The 20,700-nt window shown below is 40.0% G+C and overlaps 1 protein-coding gene across 1 annotated transcript in view; it reads left to right on the top strand.

Moving 5' to 3' along the window:
• The window catches only part of LOC120557287 (potassium voltage-gated channel subfamily D member 3-like), a 139,945-nt gene that overhangs the window by 39,381 nt on the left and 79,864 nt on the right, over positions 1–20,700 (top strand). Inside the window, exon 2 of the mRNA XM_039797463.1 lies at positions 17,715–18,865. Coding sequence (XP_039653397.1) covers positions 17,769–18,865 — 1,097 coding nt within the window. The 5' untranslated portion in view covers positions 17,715–17,768. The remainder of the gene's footprint in view (positions 1–17,714; positions 18,866–20,700) is intronic.

Raw genomic sequence — 20,700 nt, 5'->3', positions numbered from 1 at the left:
AATGAGTGCACTTTGGTGTGTAGGACAGCAATTTTGTTTGAAGTTACAAGACATACCACCTTGTGTCAGCGTTAAATTGGCACAGTTTGCACAACAGAGAGCCTCCTACCTATGGCTATGCAGCATCTTTGTGCTTATTTGATAACCGTGTCCCTTTTTTCTGCTATCTTGAGGGTATGCAAAGAGCAAAGTCAGAGTCAAATTGTCGCTCCTGATTGGCTGCTGGTGCAGGGAGCCTCTTCAGCCCTAATGGAAAGTCTCTATTTCAGGATCTTCAATTAAGCTGCTCTCTTCAGCATGCTGACTGGCTGCTGTGGAGATCTCTGTCCTCAGAGTCTTTGTCCTATGTCCTCGTCTTCTTTTTCCAACAATTTACAGCATTAAGTTTTCCATTTGCTATGGTTTAGTCCTGGAAAATGTTGGTACAATGGTTAGTGGCTTAAAATTGATAAAACCAGAATATTGTTTGAGGTTGGTGGAGAATGGATCGGCAAAAAACTTCTTTGTAATAAGGAATATCAAAAATTGGTTTGGTTGCGGTGGTGCAAAGTTACTAACATTTACTCAACAACTACTTTCGTACATATTTGAGGTACTTTATTGAGTGTATTTCTATTTCATGTTACTCTTTTACTATTTATTTAATATTATACTATTGAAAATTGGCTCCACTTCATCCAACTACAACAGGAAAATGCTAATTACACATTAATGCATTAGTAATGATAATATAATATTATAACACTCACTCATGCAATATGAATAATTTTCATATACTGGGTACATTTTGCTATTTCATACTTTTACCTGACTTAAGTGACATTTTTCATTCAGGACCTTACCTTATAATGGAGTATTTTTATATTGCATCATTGCTTTTTTTAACTGAATATTTTCTCCACAACTGTTTTGTGTATTTCTCACAAATAATTTATATTATTAATATGGATAAGAAAATAATGTAATGCTGAAACCCTGCAGTCTGACAAATCATGTTCAAAAGAAAGACCTACAAGTCAAAATGTTGTTGTGTTAGCACAACTTATTTTTGTTCTTTTGTACTTTTTCACACGAAAAATTGCTGACTTGGGTGTTTTTGTGAAGTCCATAGCTAATTTTTCCAAAGATGCCCTGGCTTTCAGTGAGTTCCTAAATCCAAGTCTAAACAGAACAATCACATTTAGAACAGCACCGATGGAGCATCATGAAAAAAGTACACTCTGATTTTCAAAATAGCTGCTTGATTGATGAAGAATATTTCCAAAAGTGTCCTTAAAAACAGCAAAAGCCTTAACCCCTGTCATCTGGGGCTCATATTTAGCTTTGAATGAATATACTTCAAAACTTCAATCTCTCCTACTTGTGCCATATCATTCCCTGCTAAAGTGAAAGTATTCTGGCATTCAGAATGAATATTTCATCGCTGTTGCACACCTGACACTTCATTCTAGATGCCAGACATAATGTGAAGAGAACACACCATGGTGGCACAGACTCGATCAGAGAAGGGATGGAGAGGGAGCGGTAAATATAGCATCAGAGTCTTGGCACGAGGCAACGACAATCTAGGACCTAATCTGAGGCAGTTATCAGCATCTGTTGCCTGGCACCCATTTCTGTGGGGGTTTTAGTTATTCATCTATTGCTCCATATCTGTCACTTCTTTTGCATTTGATTCGCCGTACAGAGAATGCATTCAAGAGCGTGGGAGGATGTAACCTCTCAATACCCCCCAGTGAGTCAATCTGTCAGTAATACACACATGGCTACTGTGCTCACCTGATTGGATGTGGAGCTCTGAAAGAGGCTGAGGTTGGGAAATTGATTTGTTTTGCCAGTGGCCATGTTAAATGTAAATTGCTTGAGTGTCTGACCTTGAAGCAGTCCTGATTAGTCATTTGCATATCTCCTAAGTGGTAATGTGTCTTCAAGCAGCATACTGTGTCACTGTTACCAATGTATTTGTTTCTAATCATGGGGCAGCAGCTGAATGTGGAATTTAATATCAAACAACTGCTTTGTTATTTATGTATTCACTGTATACGTAGGCAAGTTGCTTACTTACAATGCTTTGATGTAAGGCATTGATTGGACCCTAAAAACTGTGCACACTAAACAAGCTCCCTGTTATCTCAGTTATTCAAGTGTATTTCGACTTCAATCACCAAAAGATAAACATGATATCTGGATGGATTAACTGAAAAAGACATTAAGCTGTAGTTGAGACCACAAGACGTCTCCGAGCTTAGACAAACTATAACCCACATAGGTATGAGCTGACAAAAATGGAGCCCACTACAAATCACTGGCTCACAAGAGAACAGAGACAAGTGGAGGTTTGGCGTGTTAGATGTGATTTATCTGCATGGGTGACATTTGAATCAACTTTTTTGACGAAGGTCTTTTCTCCCCAACTAGACCAACCAACCCCATCAATTTGGATGTCCGCCGCAGTCTTTGTTATCAGGGCTTGTGAGTTATAAACCAAGAATGCATTGATCAGCACAGGGTTTGGAGAGTTTTATGACCCTGTCTTAACTGAATACACCTCAGCTCATTTTCCTGAAGGTGAGTTGTTTTTGTAAACTATGCAGGAAGAAATACATCGGCTGAGTTTAGACGGCTTTGAGATTTTGTTTGATTTAATGTCATTTACAAAAAGAAACGACTTCCATCTGAAACTGAAATACTCCTCAACCTAAGTTGCGTCAAAAACCTCGATTGAATCCTTTTAAGATGTTGACAAAAGAAATGAAAAGGATAATAGTTTCTCCTCATAAAAAACAGCTGAGCTAAAACAAGTTTCCTGGACTCAATACTTCACTTCAATACTTGGCCCAATCTCTCTGACTCTAAGAAAGGGTCAGACGTTTCTTCTCTGCAGCTGCATGGCAATATAACATAATCAATACCACACATGCAGACAACTATTAAAATCATCAAGGCATAATATAAAGGTACAATGTGGCAGTCTAAATATATCTGTTCCAAAATGATACTCAAAGTACTGTCTAAAAACACTCTATTTGAATAAATAATGGCACAATACAGAACACGCATAGCTCTCAGATGCGGCCTGTTTATCCAGGAAACCATCCAGGCTAAAAGCACCAGATAGCAAAATTATGAATGATAATTTAATCACATAATGGCTCCTACACTCTCCAAAAGTCTAATTCCTTGTGTCTGCTCCTCAGTAAAAAGTATGCAGTGTGAATTTTAATGATGGCTATTGAGGACAATTGTTTTATTTCATTTAGACAACTCTGTTCTTGACTGATAGAAAATGATCTCCAACAGATTTAATATAATAACTCAAAGGAGAGCACAAGGATGTGAATGCCTGATATGAACACTGTTATAAAACTGAATTAGATTATCTACTTCATAAGAAATATCTAAGCTATAAGAACTCAAAAGAGGCCCTTTATCATTTTTTCTCTGGCTTTACAATGGACATTTAAGTATTTATCTGCAGATATATAGAGTATGCAAAGAGACAGATGATAAGATTTTGTGACTTTCTTTATTTAATGTCATTAAGTCTTCTAAAGGTGAACGGAGTGATGAGTCCATTCAGTATTGGTTGTTGATGTAAAGCTTAAAAAGTCTATCTGCGACACTCCTCATTTGGCACTGTCTGCACAGAACTACAAAATAAACTTTCATATTCAACTCTATCGCCAGGTAAGAAATATCAATGTTGGATTCTGCAAAACCGCGACGTATACATACAATGTTAACATTTTCGAATTGTGTCAACTACAGTATGGAATGGTTCAGGTTAGGGAAAAATCCTGGTTAATTAAAATGCAAACATTTATTGCAGGTCTGTGACATGAGTTGAGATCCAGCCCACTGCAAAAAAAGTCAGACTTGTTACATGCCCATCCACCACACCGACCTCCATACCTTTAATTTCTGTCTCCTGAGCCTGTGGTTACAGTACTTGACGCTTTGCTATTTGCTTTAGCTATTTCTAGCCAGCGACCATTAATTTTGGCTGAAATAATTAACATTGCTGGTATATTTCATTAGCTATAGGTAGCTAGCTAATTACTGTGCTATTACAACTGACTTAAATGTTTAATGTTTTGACAACTTGTTTTAATAGTCCTAAATATGAATATGGTGGTTGCATGATTTTGTGTTAAAAGACAGATACTCAATAATCCATGTAGGGGACATGTAAATAAAGAAACAGCATTGTTCGGCATTGTGTTGCAGTGTAAAACTAGCGGGTCCTCCTAGTATAATAAAAAGTTTTATAAGAAGATCAAACTGTCCGACATAATCCTGTTTGGCTACTGAGCTTACATACTGGTACATTTTTGTTTTTTAAAAGAGAAAAGACTTTTAGGATGAGGAAAAACTGATGTGGTTGGCAAACATAGCTCTATCTCAGGTAACACTGACGGGGGTTGCTGGAGTATAATCCCAAATCAAATAAGGGACAGAGCTGCTCTGTTAGCTTCCAGGATGGGCTTTCACACAGTGAGGAAAGACTGCACAGTGTATATGCTCGTAACCCTTTTTTATAGTTACAAAAGACTGCACCCTCCAAATTCTTTGTATATTGGTCTTACTACAGTCCTGTGGTTGCTAAGCTATGATTGGACAGTCACTCTTCAGGGTCAGAGGAATAGTCAGTTCCTGTGTTGTCACTGAACATTAAGCGTAAAGTGCGGAATTGCCCAATATGGACGTTATTTATGGGCTGTTCCTATATAATAGTAAGTGTAATTACCTGTACAGTATCAGTCACTCTAGGTTGTTCTCTTTAATGTGGACGTTTATCTCCCCAGTGAACATACAATACATTCAGTAGTCCTTTCTACTTTTGGCTGTAAATAATCAATACTCAAAGGATAGATTGCTTATTGAGCAGGTGGAATTATCAGCTGGTGCTGTTCTGAAAGCCAAGCACTTTTCACTTTCATGTTGAAATGGTGGTGGTTTCGATTCAGAGATGGTGAGGGCTTTCAAAGCACCTCTACACACCCTTTGTATCAAAGACCTGTTTGAGGGGATTTGCGGGTGTATTCCTGTAAGAAAACCAAAATCTGAGCAAATACTCCAAGATGATGTGGTACATTCTTCTTTTGTTCAGTAACTGTCTAGAGGAAGATGAGCAGCAGGTAGAAAAACACTGTCTAAATAGAAGGCAATGATTTGTGAGCGAAGTAAGTTTGTACTCTTGTTTTGAACTAATCAAACTCTGTGTGCTAAACATAATCAAGCTGATCTGCTGCTGGACTTAAATAACACCTTTTTGACTTTGCAGGTAAGTGAAATAATTCTCTCTCTGATGTGAAATCACAGCTGTGACTGCTCATATAGTGCAGTGTTTACCTGCAGCTTTGTCCTCAGCACGCACCAGACAGATTGATTCAAAGCCCCAATCGGACCAATTGAAGTAGATTGTTTGTTTATAAGTCTCTCTGGCTCCGGCCTTTATTTGTGCAATTCCTTCTTTCAGTCTTGGGGAAAAGGCCACAGTTTCTCATTGTGGTAAAGATCCTCAAAATAAGGACCAGATTCTATAATTTTCATCAGTTAAGAAAAGAACATAGGAAACTGTAAGATGACAAACAAAGTGCAGCATTTGGAACAGCTAAGAGAAACTTGAAAACGGAGGAGAAAATGTTTTTGAACAGATTTGAACTGAGTTTAAAAGAATTCAAGCATCATAGCAGAGAAGGGATAAGACAAGGCTTTGAAAAAAACCCAATCTTAAACACAAATGCCAAACGGATGTAGGTATTTAGATAAGGTAGTTCCCCCATCTCACACACATACCTCGCCAGGGAGGAAGTTGGACACAGCCAAAAATGTCTCAATTCCGCTGCTTAAGAATTTTAAGTAATCAGTCATACACTCTGATCTAAATGAGTTGGAAATTAAAGCCCCAGAATAAGATTAGTGACGGAGCTTTTATAAATGAGGTATAATAATAGCCAAAGAAAATTGGATGTAATGATATGATCAAGTCAGTTTTAGGATTACCAAGTCAAATGGAAGGTAAAATACCCCTAGACAGAGGAATGTAAAGTTTGTGTAATTGATTCTGTTAGAAATGTCAATTATATGTACAATATGTGTGTGTGTGTGTGTGTGTGTGTGTGTGTGTGTGTGTGTGTGTGTGTGTGTGTGTGTGTGTGTGTGTGTGTGTGTGTGTGTGTGTGTGTTTTTATATACATTTATATATAAATCTGAAAACATTTACTTCCTTTATAGAATAACTGCACATAACTGCCCATTAAGGCTGTGAGAATTTGACAGAGCGAAGCCTTTTAAATATAGTCCATTGAATAAATAATAAATAAATTCCTTCACCAGTGAAAGAAATGTAACAACTTGCACTACTTGTTGAATAGAGGATGTCCGAAACCCACACTGTCCTTATCAAATATCAAAGTAGAAGAGTGAAATTGTTTTTGTGTTTGTGACTTTTAAAGCCAATCATGTTCAGAGCATGCATGTAGCTTTCAAGCCCAAAAAGGTTTCTCCGTGAAAATATCATCTAAATGTCATCACAACATCGTACCTTACATCATCTTGTCTGTGTGTGTGTGTGTGTGTGTGTGTGTGTGGGTGTGCGGGTTTGTGTGTGGGTGTGTGGTCACTGACCCTTGGCTGATTTGTCACTGTGTTCACACCCAGGTACCTCCTACTGTACCAGTTTCTTTGATTTGTATGGTCTTTCATTTTTGTATCTTTTCATCTTCGTATATTGGTCTTGCTACAGTCCTATGCACACCGCTTTAGCATGTTGAAAAATGCAAGTTTTTGATTTGATTTATTGGGATCTCCATTAGCTGGGGCCGTAGCCACAGCTATTCTTCCTGGAGTCCACCCACAACTTGTGCAGCTATACATTGCTGTGCATCATTACATTAAAAACAACCACCAAAAAACAACATTCAATACAACACTGAAAGAAAAACAACAATTGCATTTTCATAATACATCTTTTTTCTTTTTATGTAACTTAGTCACATAATTTCTTAGCTTGTGGTAAACTTGCCAATCCGAATCATAATTGGAGTTATTTGCCATTTTCTTTGCTTGATCTCTCTGTGCCATACAATCCTTCAATTCCTCATCAATCCAAAACGATCTGACATTTCTAACAGTTCTCTTTTTCACAGGTGCATGCTTATCCACCATCTCTACAAACAACTTATTAAAAGCCTCAACAGCGTCACCTGGATCATCCTGCCTCAACACACTATCCCAGCAAATATTTCTAACATCTTCTATAAAATGGTTCTCATTGATGTATTTATATGCTCTCTTAATAATGATTTGTGGTCCAGCTTTTGGGTTCTTTGTTTTCCTTACTACAGCCCCTAGGTTGTGATCACTACATCGAATTGGCAAAGACATACCTTTGCTGCATTGTTCTGCTTGGTTGACAGGCTTGCTGTGCCTAGTTATGGTTGTAAAGCTATGATTGGACAGTCACTGTTCAGGCTCAGAGGAATGGTCAGTTCCTGCGTTAGCACTGAAGAAGATTGAAATTGTTTTTGTGTTTGTGACTTTTAAAGCCAATCAGGTTCAGACCTTCCGAAATGGAAATGTCTGTCTGTCGATCAATCAGCTCACCACTTTGGTTCATTAAATTATATTATATTATAATATATGTGGTGACCTGAAGATGAATACTTATTACTTAGGTGATCCCCTGACTTTTCCTTTAATGCCAACATTGGCTCAACATTTTTATTTGTCCAGTACTTTATTCGAATTGTTGCAAATTCTTAAAATTCGTCATTTGACTCATCAGTTAATCAACTCACCGTTTCAACACAATATCATTTATTTAGATGTTTTTGTGGAACTTGTTCAGCCTGCCTTCCTCCGAGGACAATCTAGTCTTGCGTATGTTAAATACTTTGATGTATCTGTGTGTGTGTGTGTGTGTGTGTGTGTGTGTGTGTGTGTGTGTGTGTGTGTGTGTGTGTGTGTGTGTGTGTGTTGCAGACAATGATGTAAACCATTATACAGTAACTAGGTCATAACAGGGGAGACCCAGTTAGGCTTTTACATCCTCCTGTTGTCACATTGCCATCTATCAGCATAGCATTGTGTCCATGTGTATGGGGGTCATTCATTTGCATTCAACTGTAATGGGAAAAAAAAAACCACTTCTGGCTCCCACATCAAATCCAATCTTGAGCTGTTACAGGATGACGTTTGTCACATTTGAGCCCATTGAGGTGAATGATTTTGTCAGCCAGGAACTCTATAATTGAAAATATTCATTACTGTATGTCATTTATTACTTTTCCTAAATCAGCCTTGGAGTCCTTGGACCATTCACTGCGCTCATTAGAGTTTTAATTAAAACACTGAACTATAACGTTGCTAATTTCTATCTTAAGGGCAATAAATGGGAAAAGTGGTATCTTTTTTTCATTGTACAGGTATCACTACATTTGGTTATAAAGTAAAATCAACACGTAAGGTCTAGTGGTCTAAATCTTCATGTTGTGTACATATTCACACATTTAGGCCTTCATTTTTCCCAGAGCGTTACCCCGTGCGTATTTTGTAACGTTAATGCGTATAGCATCAGCCTCATCTGGCTCATTTTCTGTAGTTTCTGTAACCTTAGTCTATATCCACAACGTTCCATTTCCAGGATTGCTCCAGTGGCGCTTGAAATGTTTCTCATTCAGTGGGATGTCCGTTACCTTCCTCTTTCTTTGTGTTGTAATTTTAAACTCTGTAGGAAAAGGAAAACAGTAAGTGGGTATACAGAAACCCTTTACCTTTCCTAGGGTGTGTACGGCGTATACCTGCGTACCACATAGACTACACCACTGCATAAGCGGCAGCTGCAGCAGACACAGTGATGCACATGCTTTTCCATGGGTAGTGAACCTACAGCGGTCAGTGTTTTATGTTCGCTGCAAAGACAAAATATATCACCTGATTAATGCAACGTTATCACGACGTCTCCCGTCCATTTTTCACCACAGAGTTGCCATAAAGCTGCTAACAGCCAGGCTAAAGCTAATATAGTTAGCCTTAAGAAATAAGGGGTCTGTCCCAACTTGGCTCGGAGCCCCGAAGCTGGAAACATAGCACTACAACAGAACTCTTTGTCTGATATAACGTAATTTACACTGATTTAAGTGTTCTTTGACACACAGGGCCCTATTTTAACGATCTGAAACGCAAGTATGAAACGCAAAACGCAAGTAGCTTTGTGGGCGGATCTCGGGCGCTGTTGCTATTTTACCGGCGGGATAAATGACTCTTGCGCCCGACGCAAATCTAAAATGGGTTGGTCTGAAGTAGCTAGGTGTGGTTTGGGCGTAACGTGCAATAAACCAATCAAAGCATCATCTCACATTCCCTTTAAGAGCAGGGTGCTTGTTCCATGGCGGATTGCTATTATGACGGCGGATTTGCCTGGCGCACGCCAGCGGGAGCTGCCGATGCAAGATGCGGCAAAGTAATAAATGCCCGTCTTGTCCGGGTGGCGATGTTGCTGCGGCCTCTCGGGCGCATCTCCTCAAGTCTGGAGAGGATTGCTGCAGCCATGCAGCGTGGGCCTCCAAACGCACCACCTGCACCTGTTGTGCCCCTTCCTCCTCCCCCCACTCCATCTCCGTCCACCCGCTCCATCAGGAGCGCATCGCGCTTTACTCCCGGACCAGATTCCGCCGGAGTGTCCAATCCCACCGTAGTTCAACATCACGTCTCCTTAAGTCCTCTAATATTTCCTCATTTATGTCATCAACACATCCATGATTCATGGAAATGTGTAAAACACAACAAGCCTCAAAGAATGCTGCGACTTTTTGAGGACTGTACTGTAAAGTGCCTCCTGATCTATCCTATCCAAACACATGAAGCGCATTTTCAGTAATATTTTCCTTTGTAATTATGTATGGTTTTCAAAAATGGGAACTGCTGTAGATGAGAGAAGTGTATGCGCGTTGTGCACACGCTACATTATGGCCAAGCATGCGCCCCTAAAATAGCATCTGAATAACGCGCCACTGACTTTAGACCAGGTTTTTCCTGGTCAGTGGCGGAATTGTTTTCTGAAACTGCAGAATAGCACAAAGTAACGTTTGCGCCGGAACACGCCTCCTCTTTTCGCTGAACCGCCCCCAGGAGCGCAAATACATTCCCTAATTTACCGACGTGCGTCTGTGGAGGGAAAAGTCCGCTGTGAGTCGGGTGCAAAATAGGAATGATACATGCGTCGGTGTACAAAGGCAATTGCGCTGAGTGCAAGATAGGGCCCACAGAGTTTGTTGCTAGTGTGTGACATGCACAGCCACCAATCACAATCAATGTTGATCAATTTATCAAACAAACAAAGCAGGCCCCGCTAGTCGAGCACAACCAAATTTAAAGGAAGCAACATGCATGTGTTAGCCTGGGTAAACCCTGATGAACTTCCGGCAAATTTGAGATTTGCTCTGCAAGTCAGTCTGGCGAAGAGCCCATTCAAACCCATTTCCAATGTCCCCAAAATCGAGGCACCAATCACAACCGCTGAGGTGGGCTTTACACCACTCACAACTGTTGGGGCGGGCTTTACGTGACGACGATAGCGCAGCGACAGCGAGCAGCTTTTTGTTTACATTCAACATGACGGCTACCAAAGCGCAGCGTCACCCGGATCGTTGGTCTGATTGGTTGGACTATCCAATGCGCCCAGAGGCATTTGAGCGGCGTCCGTTGGTGACGTCCCTTTGGAAATGAGCTGTCAATGAACCTTTCCCAGACCCACTCTCAGTTACAACTGAGAAGGGTCTGGTGTCAACCAAGCTATGCATGTGTATTAATATCATTGACTTTAGCCTGGATTGATAGTATTATATACAATGGCGTCATGTCAGTCAAACAGTGTATTTGACTACTTAATTTCCCTCTCCAAAATCATTTCAGAACAGTATAGTGACAGCTCTTATACTTGCTTTGGTGTTTGTAAAGCATTAAAGTTCAACAAAGAATGGTTCACATAAGAATATCGGAATATATATCGTAGGAAAAAAATATATGGCAAAGTCAGTTTTTTCAATATCATGCAGCCCTACCTTCAAGTGATGTAATTGGATCATTTAAAGCCCTGTGTGATATTACAGCTCAATTAAATGTATTTGTATTCAGTGAAGGACACTGTGGTGAACATTTAGATAACTCGTTTATATTTTCTGTATGCTAATGTACTTTAAAGGCTTATTGTACCAGCAAATATGTCAAGGATGCCATAAACAAACAACTTTCAGAAATAATCATATGCATTGGAGTGCATACATATGCGTAATTGGTTAGTTTAACGCACCTGCTTTTTTGGATCCATTTACTGTTGACAGATGAGTTTTAAAACTCTGCCATAAAGCTTTCTATTCATCATTTCAGTGAGACTTATTGCAGTGTGTATATATGCTAATTCCTCATTCTACTCCTGACTTGACTGTGTTTGCGTATGAATTTAAGAAATTGTTGTGTTTATTTGCTCTGCAGCTCAAAGCTTAAGAGGTTCCCAGAGTCAAAATAATTTCTCTGTTTTTTGGAGGGCTTCCAGCAGCTGCTTCACACAGCAACCAGCCTGATGGTGTGGTCAACACTGCAGTCAATCTGTCTTTCTTCTCTGTGCAATTTCTCTGCATCACCACAACAGGTCGGATTAACAGGATTCATGCATGCTAAGCTGTGGTGGGGTTTGTGTTTTGGATAATGAAGTGAGTCACGACTGCTCAAACACAATCAATGCTACTGTCTTTCATCTGAACTCATTTATCCACACCCACACTATCTTTCTGGGTTTATAGTCTGTCAGACTGATGGGCTGACTTGTGTACTTCCCTGTTTATACCTGTGATTTTTCATACTCCCATTGATTCAGACATCGCCATTTTTCTATTAGCTCTTTCTTTTGTTATTTTTCTTGTAGCCTCTCAGGCCCACTGCTTCACCAGCTATTTGTGCTCTGTAATTGTTCAGAGGAGGACACCTGTGGCCCATGTCCACCTGACTACCTTGACCTCTTTTTCTTGACTGCTATGTTCTTTCCTTTCTCTATATATATTATCTATCTATTTCTCTATCTTTCTATCTATAATATTGTTAAGATGGAATTCACTGCATTCTGTGATTTAACAAAGAAGTGACATCTGCCTTCATTCCCCATTGAATCTATACTGTATCTATCTTGAATTGCAATATTAAAGCATGTTTTACTGATGGGTAATGGATAATGCCTGCAGACTGATTCTTACCAGATGAGGGAGGACATCAAACCCTCTATGTTTAAAACATTCCTGCTCATGATAAATGGTCACTAGACTGGGGATTGGCAAAAAGATTTCAGTATACTAAACCATTTGCAATCATCATGGGTCACATAGTGGGGGCTGTTTTATATAAGTTATGCAGTGTGAGATGATGGAGTGTAATTTATGAAACTTTGTTTGAAGTTGTTGAAAGTTTTTCGTTTTCATCTTAGCATGAAAACGGATTTAAAATGTGAGACGGGTCAGTTTAGTAGAGAAAAATAGCTGTTCACTGTTTTTGTTCAGCATTTGATCAGCATCACAACTCCTACATTTAGGAGAGAAGATCCAATACTTTAAAAGAGTACAACACTGATTTACCATTGCACTTCTTTGACATTGTTGGACTCACAATGGCCGAGTTTAAAAACCAAAGAACCAGAGATATCATCCGTTTTACTCCATGCATTCTTTTTCCTCCTTGTGGGCCTTCCTTGGTGCCTACTTTACCCACAATGCAACTCCCCAGCTAACAGTTCGCTTTGAGGTTCTGGCGTGTTCACATTACACAAAGTCATTTCATCCGTTGTTATAAAAGATAGTGATTAGTGCACCTTTAAAAACTTCAGTTTCTTTTGATTCAAACACAACATTAGCCCGCTGTACAGTAGCCTAATGTGTTTCTTGCTGAAAAATAAAAAAGTCAATGTCAGCTACGAATGACAATTCACAGGTACAGAAAAGGTATCCTGCAGCACAGACCAAGAGATGTCATAACCCATTTACTGAAAATTTATTCTGGCTCTGAGGGTGACAGTTTGAAAAAAATGTGAGCATGCTTATTGTGAGATCAAGATTTCTCATTGGTTTATATTTCTACACATAAACCATCTCTTTATGCTTTTAAGTCTTTGCTGAGTATTTTCTCTATGGACTGAACAGCCACAATTGAAGTGCAGAGAAAAGACGTTATGACATATGTCATATGACCATGAAAACAATAAAGAATAGGAGGCTGGACATAACGCTAATAACACAATGATGATCAAAAAAAATATAAGATACAAGATGTAGATGTAGAGATCTAATCTAATTCAAATGCCTCAGTCAAAATGAGAAACAGCTCACATAAATGGCAGCAGATGAAGCCTGTAGAAGAAGATCTGTACTCAAATGGATTTGGTCTGTGTGTAGGGGGCTATAATTCATCAAATTTGGCTTTCATCCAATTAGCATGCAGCGACCCCAGGTGCAGGACAGCCAGATGAAAACACCTTAAAATCTCAGCTGTTGCTTCAGCTCTGGTCAACAGAAATTGGATGATGAATTATTACAGAAATGATCCCAATTGCTGTGTAAGATTTAAATACATAACAGTGACTGAAATGCCAACGCCCTGCAAAGATTACATTTGGCCTTATCACTGCATATTTGGATGATGTATGATAGAACATAAACGTTTATTTGGTTGCCTTTTTTAGCAGTGGAAATTTGAGCTAAATAAGACTCAACATTTAAATACACTGAAAAACCATACACACAATAATTTTTCACACTTGAGGAAATATAGCTTGAGAAAAAGTTGGCAAGTTGATGGTTTAGCAAGTACTTAAGAAACAACAAGTCCTCCAATATGGGTCGTTTATTCCTATCCTCTAATAGAACCCACAGGAGCATTTCCATCGGAGAACGTTGGCCGCGGTTTTGAACGTAAAGATTGCGATTTTAAACACGTTGTTAACGTTGTAAAACTGTCACAGTTTGGTTATGTTTAGGCAGAAAAACTGCTTAGTTAAGTTTAGAAAAAGTTAAAATCAGATCAACGTGATGTGTTTGTTTGAGTCAAAAGTGAACTGTCATTTCGAAATTAACCGAGTTTTAGGGACCTTAGTCCATGACGTAACGTCACATCCTCATTTTAGGCGTTTACCTCGAAAGACATTACATTTGAAAAATGGTTGACATAATTATTTGGTTGGTTATTTGCATATCAGTTTCCCTCTCTGGAAAGCATTTTAGTCTGTCTCTCTATTTTTCCCATATTTATTCTCTAAAGATACCCTCCTTTTTTCTTAAATGAAAGCCCCTACTGCCACTATCTCATGCAAAGTATGAGATGGATAACATCCAATGTTCTTCTCTAAAGTTAAAGTGCCACCCCAGAGGTATGAACATGTCAGAAAAAGGAGTAAGAGTGGGAAAATGATCCACAGCAAAGACAGTATTATATAGGCATTTGGCAGATTTAGGTGATACGTTAAAATCACAAGACAATGAATGAAGACCATGATGGAAATGTCAAAAATCTAAACTGTATTATTTCATATTACTTTTATCTGTATACATTATTATTTATATTAAATGTGTATACGCAGGGAAGGCAGTGATGTAACTAAAGATATCCTCTGTAATTGTATACATTTGTATCTTCAGATTTCTTCATTTATGATATGGTATCAGTGGGTCCATGCATCAAGTGTATTCAGTGCTTACTGAAAAAGTGGTACACAGCAGAACAAATACACAGTTTTAAAGGGGAAAAAAGAGAAAAACGTACCTAAAAATAGTTTAATTCTTAGACTCCACAGCGCTGAAAGACCAAGGATGAAACAAAAGCAAGCCTCTTTGTGTAAGACTCCCTGCTGCTTAAAAAAAATGTTCAAAGAGTCAATTCCTGAATATTTCACACGATATGCCAGAACTTCATCTGAACATCTGAATGTACTGGAGTCCATCAATAGCCTATCTGTCTTAACACCCAGGCCCCACAGTCTCACTCTCTCTTTGCCTTTCTGTCTCTCACTTTGCTTCTGTCTCTCTTCTAACGGCCACACACAAGGCCACCCATTCAAAGAGCCTCCTCATCCAGCCGCAGCAGGCCCCCGAGGGGCCTATGTACAGACCATGCTGCCTGGGATTAAAGTGTGAGATAGGAGGGAGAGCCAGTGGGGCTTTCTCTCTGATGATGAGGCTCTATAGGGCTTCCTTTGACACCCACTCTGCTTTGCTCGAGTTTGATGATGAAGGCTTGTTTGAGAAAAATGATGGCGGATGGAGTCTTTTAGTACTGGTTTAATAATTATACTTAGCACTTGTATAAGACTCTTTGTGGCTAGCTGTTCATACAAAAAAAAAAGTTTTAAAAGTATCTCTTAATAATTACAATGTTGCAATTGAGCTCAAACTCTGGGAAAAGTTGGTAGGGATTAATTTTGTTTCCAGATCAGATGGTTATTAATTTGCAAGAAATAAGATAAATGAAATGATAAGGGCCTCAAAGTCAGTCTTGCATTATTATCTAATCTTAACAGGACCTCACTGTTTTGCAATCTAGTTTTAAGGCCATAATTATTTCCATTTTATGAATGAAAGACTATATTCTTTTTCTGGATATTACATTTGAAAAAGTGAGGATTGTATTATATTCGAGGACAACACATTAACCTTTTTTTACAACGGTAGACATTGTTTGTTAATAGCCTTCAAAATGATTAGCTTCCATGCACCCGACATCTCAGACCTCAGTGGCATAGCACAGCAAATTATACTGATCACCCACTCAATCCTCACTCCACATTACTACAGCACTGTCTGGCCTCAGAAACAAGACTTTAAAAAGAAAGGAAGGTCTGCTTTGGACCTTCTGCCAAATCAGCTCTAAATAACAGGCTATAATTACGGTCCTCTTTTATTCTAACCAATATAGCATTCTAACCTATACAAAAACTGTACATGTTGCACAGAATGGGAGGAATGGGGGGTTATTGGGGGCCCAGCAGCTCACTTTTTGCCCTGAGCCCCTTAAGAACTTCAGTCCGATCATGTTAAAAGCCTTAAAATGGAAATAATGGACACATTGTTATCCTTCATAAAGTAATAGTTTACAAGCAGTAACTCTGCACCCTTTTGGTACTTAAGTTACTATAATATTCAAGTGGGGTGGGGTCTGTTCTGTCTGTCTGTTCTGTGACTGTTCTGTCAATAGCACATATGATGGTAAAGTGAGGCGAGGGAAGGAGGGCTGATGACACAGCTGGCACAGTGAGAGAGACGCGCACGATACTTTATGCTGGAGAAAAAGAAGGCGCGCTGCTCCTCTCCATCACATTTCCCTTTCCACACACTGACGGGAAAATAACGAAGCCAGGATGTAAAAAAATAAATAAATACATCCGTTAGAAGACGTTTACAAATCCCGCTAAAAACCGTTTCTTCTGAGTCTTGTGGTCCCACAGACTGGTTAATTCTGCCTCATCAGCCGCGTTTTGGCGCTCTGCTCGGTGCCGGAGTCTGCCGAGTGCCGACCGACGAAGAGAGAGGTGTAGCTCGCTGCTTCATCCCGCTGAATGGACCCGAGCTCTTCTTCTCTCACTTGTTAACAGGGGACTCGGTCTTTACAGAAAGTCTGATTCTGTTTTTTTGTTCCTCCCTCCACTTTTATCGGTGAGTGTCTTTATGCGTTTGCTCCATTCCACTCCAATCACTCATTCTCTGTCTGAGAATAGGCTACGTTAAGGTGCGTTTCAAAAGTAGCATATGTTAGGTGAACAAATTCATTTCGAGTTGAAGTTAGTCAGCTAGTGCATGGGTAAAATATTTTCAGTGTACAAAATGTAGGGCTTGCCACGTTTTGAATATGTTTTTAGATATGTGTAAACAGGCAATTTAATTCAAATGAAAAATTAACTGACGTGATGTAGGTTATTTCAAAAACGATTTCAGGTCACTTATAGGCTGTTTTAAACATTTAAATTAACCCACCGAAAAAGGGTGTAATATCTCCACGTAGATAGATCCGGAGCAGTCACCTCCTTATTCCGATGCAACAGGTTTGTTTCAGTCCCTGACAGTCAACGGTCTCCCTGTCGGTCCGTTAATGATGCTGCTCAGCTCATGTTTGTGCTTGTGTGTTTACTGATGCTGCTGATGCTGCTGATGCTGTTAGTTAACTGATTCACTGCATCACTGTAGCCTACATCTACCTGTACAGTTATTAATGTCTGAAGCCAATATGAGTTCAGGTCCAATGCAGAAGTCATCTGGTTTACAAATGCAACTCAAGAAATTAGTCACAGTTGAAACAGGCTTTGCAGGCTGTAGATAGCAGTAGAAATACACATTTTGTATAAACTTTACATTGAGGTTGTGTGCTGAACTGACTGACTAGACTCCACCTTTACCTGTGTGCTGCCTGTCTGGTTGTGCTTTAGTTGTTGCCATATTGTTGCCATATATCAGCTTTGTCCTCGAAATTGGATGACATTTGGGGTGGATTTGGACTGAAAGCAGGAGTGGATAGTGACTAGAAATTTAATAGAAAGGAAAACATTTGGATCTCAAAATGTCATCAGCTTCATGCTGGCCTCTTTTGGTGCTATGATGGCGAACACTGATAATTTGGTTGATCATCTAGTGTGCAGCAGTTTTCAGCTTTATGTTTCCTTTTGTTTGTTGGCATTTCTCCCTCAGATGTCCGTTGGACTCTGAAGGTGAGGAGGACTACTTTGAAGATTCTGCTTCACGATGGCGACAGCAGCGTGGCTCCCTTTTGCCAGGGCAGCAGCCATTGGCTGGATGCCTGTTGCCAACTGCCCCATGCCTGTTTCACCGATGGACAACAGTAAGAGACAGGACGAGCTGATCATTCTCAATGTCAGCGGCCGTCGCTTTCAGACCTGGAGAACCACTCTGGACCGCTACCCTGACACCCTGCTGGGCAGCTCTGAAAAAGACTTCTTTTACAATGAGGACATCAAGGAGTACTTCTTTGACCGAGACCCTGATGCCTTCAGGAGCATCCTCAACTTCTACCGGACAGGGAAGCTTCACTACCCCCGCCAACAGTGCATCTCAGCCTATGATGAGGAGTTGATCTTTTTTGGCATCATCCCTGAGATCATCGGTGACTGCTGCTACGAAGAGTACAAGGACAGAAAGAGGGAGAATATAGAGAGGCTGCAGGATGATCAGGAGGAGAACAAGGACATGAAGCTGCCCCACATGAACTTCAGGGAGACCATGTGGCGGGCCTTTGAGAACCCCCACACCTCTACCATGGCCCTGGTCTTCTACTATGTCACTGGTTTCTTCATAGCCATCTCGGTAATCACAAATGTTGTGGAGACGGTGCCCTGTGGTTCCACAGCCAACCAGAAAGACATGCCATGTGGTGAACGCTACACGGTGGCGTTCTTTTGCATGGACACCGCCTGCGTCATGATATTTACAGTGGAGTATCTGATGCGCCTGTTTGCCGCGCCTAGCCGCTACCTTTTCATGCGTTCAGTGATGAGCATCATCGACGTGGTGGCCATCTTGCCGTACTACATTGGCCTGGTGATGTCCAACAACGAGGACGTGAGCGGTGCCTTTGTGACGCTACGCGTGTTTCGAGTGTTTCGTATCTTCAAGTTCTCCCGTCACTCGCAGGGCCTGCGGATCCTGGGTTATACACTGAAGAGTTGTGCTTCAGAGCTGGGCTTCCTCCTCTTCTCACTCACCATGGCCATCATCATCTTCGCCACGGTCATGTTCTACGCAGAGAAGGGCTCCAGCTCCACCAAGTTCACCAGCATCCCAGCTTCCTTCTGGTATACTATTGTCACCATGACGACGTTGGGGTGAGTAGTAGACATATGCACACGCACACACACACACACACACACACACACACACACACACACACACACACACACACACACACACACACACACACACACACACGTAATACATACACATGTACCCACTGTAAGCATCCTGTATCTCTCCTATTGCTAAACTGTATTTGTATTGATTAAATACACGAAAAAATCATTTCTGATGTTAATAGATGCATTTTTGTGATTTTTTTTCTTTTTTTTGTTGAGAAATTTAAATAATTTATGAAAACCACTTTGAATTTCAAATGATCATTAAGACAGCCTGCCCACATACTTCAGTACGCTACAGCTTATTTGGGGCTGCCAGTGTGAGTAATGGGCTGAAGTGTGGCATTTATCTACCAGCACAAATACTCGTGGCATTTTGTTTGCCTCACTTAGAGCTCGCCAAATAAGGACGGTCGTTGAATACAAAAGATGCCCAGATACTACACAGCTCTGTGTGTGCACTAAGGACACAATTAATGTGGATCTTTTTTAATTTATTTTTTGCTTTAGTAAACAAATCCTTTTAAATTTTAGCTTTTTGAGAAAATGATGCACAACATGTAGCCTAACCCGAGACACAGATCAGGGTTGAACCATTATGATTACAATTATACTGATGTTGGAAACGTGTTATGATTGGTTAATTATTCATAATTGTCCAATAAACTAACAAATCTTTATAATTTTTCTTCCTCAGCACCCTTTTGATATTTAAATGGCACAACTTCTTCCTATAAGTGGTTTAGTTTAATTGTTTTACAGAGAAAATAATAGTTGTAGTTGTTTTCTGTATTTCTTTTTTATAATTTGGGCCACACCAGAAGCACCATATTTTGGCCTAGTTATTCAGTGTGAAAATACTGTGTGAAGAATTCATTTAACTGCATTATAAAGTTGGATCTCTCTGCTGTATGCCTGGAGGCAAGGTGTCCTATGACCTCTCCTCTGTCACCTTTGTTATGATTCCCCTCTTTCACACAAACTCACTGAGATTAATAAATACTCTGTTTTGTATAGATGGGGGTTGGCGCCTGGGTAGACAGTGACAGGACATGAAGCAGATTGCACCGCGGTCAAGGAGCCGTTTGTAATTTAACAACCAAGTCTCTTATTCCTTGAATTTGTCTGACGATTTCGGTGCCAGCCCTTACTGACAGAAGTTCCTGAATCTTTTTGTCTTTACATGTAGACATTTTCGTTGCCGTCCTCGTGTAAATTAGCCTTCTTCTTTACCCTCTAATGTTTGTTTTCTTCCGGCTTTGCGTAAGCCACATGAAACATGATCGACATGCCAACTCGCTTGCTGTGAATTCTCACACTTTGGGCTCAATCAGAGATTAAACAGACTTCGTACTGGGGAGCTTGCTGGTTTCCGCCATTAGATGTCAGTTCTCACATATAGCTCCGCCGGGTAATGTCTAGATAATTTCAGGTTTACAGTTCAAAAGGGGTTTCGGTTAAACTTGTTTTATGATTAATTAATCGGTGTATAACATTTAGAGAATAGTGACATTTGCTCATCACCATTCCCCAGAGCTGTAGTTGTCACTTTGTTTTTTTTGTTTTTGACCAGAAGTCCAAAACCAAAGATTTTCAAGCAGCGTTTGAGAAGCTGTGAATATTCAGTGTTTTTAATACAACCATCCTTTATGTTTTCCCGCCACTGCAGCTCAGCAAGGAAATGCTGTCTGTGGAAACACAAAAAACTGAATTTCACTTTGGAAGATGTATACTTGATTAGTCTAACTTACACTGATATTGTGTTCGGAATAAATCTCATCACAGCCACTATGGACCGTAGGAATAAT

Source organism: Perca fluviatilis, chromosome 4 (genome assembly GCF_010015445.1).
Source record: "Perca fluviatilis chromosome 4, GENO_Pfluv_1.0, whole genome shotgun sequence".
In the NCBI taxonomy this organism is placed as follows: Eukaryota; Metazoa; Chordata; class Actinopteri; order Perciformes; family Percidae; genus Perca; species Perca fluviatilis.
This window is presented reverse-complemented; position numbering and strand designations above follow the sequence as displayed.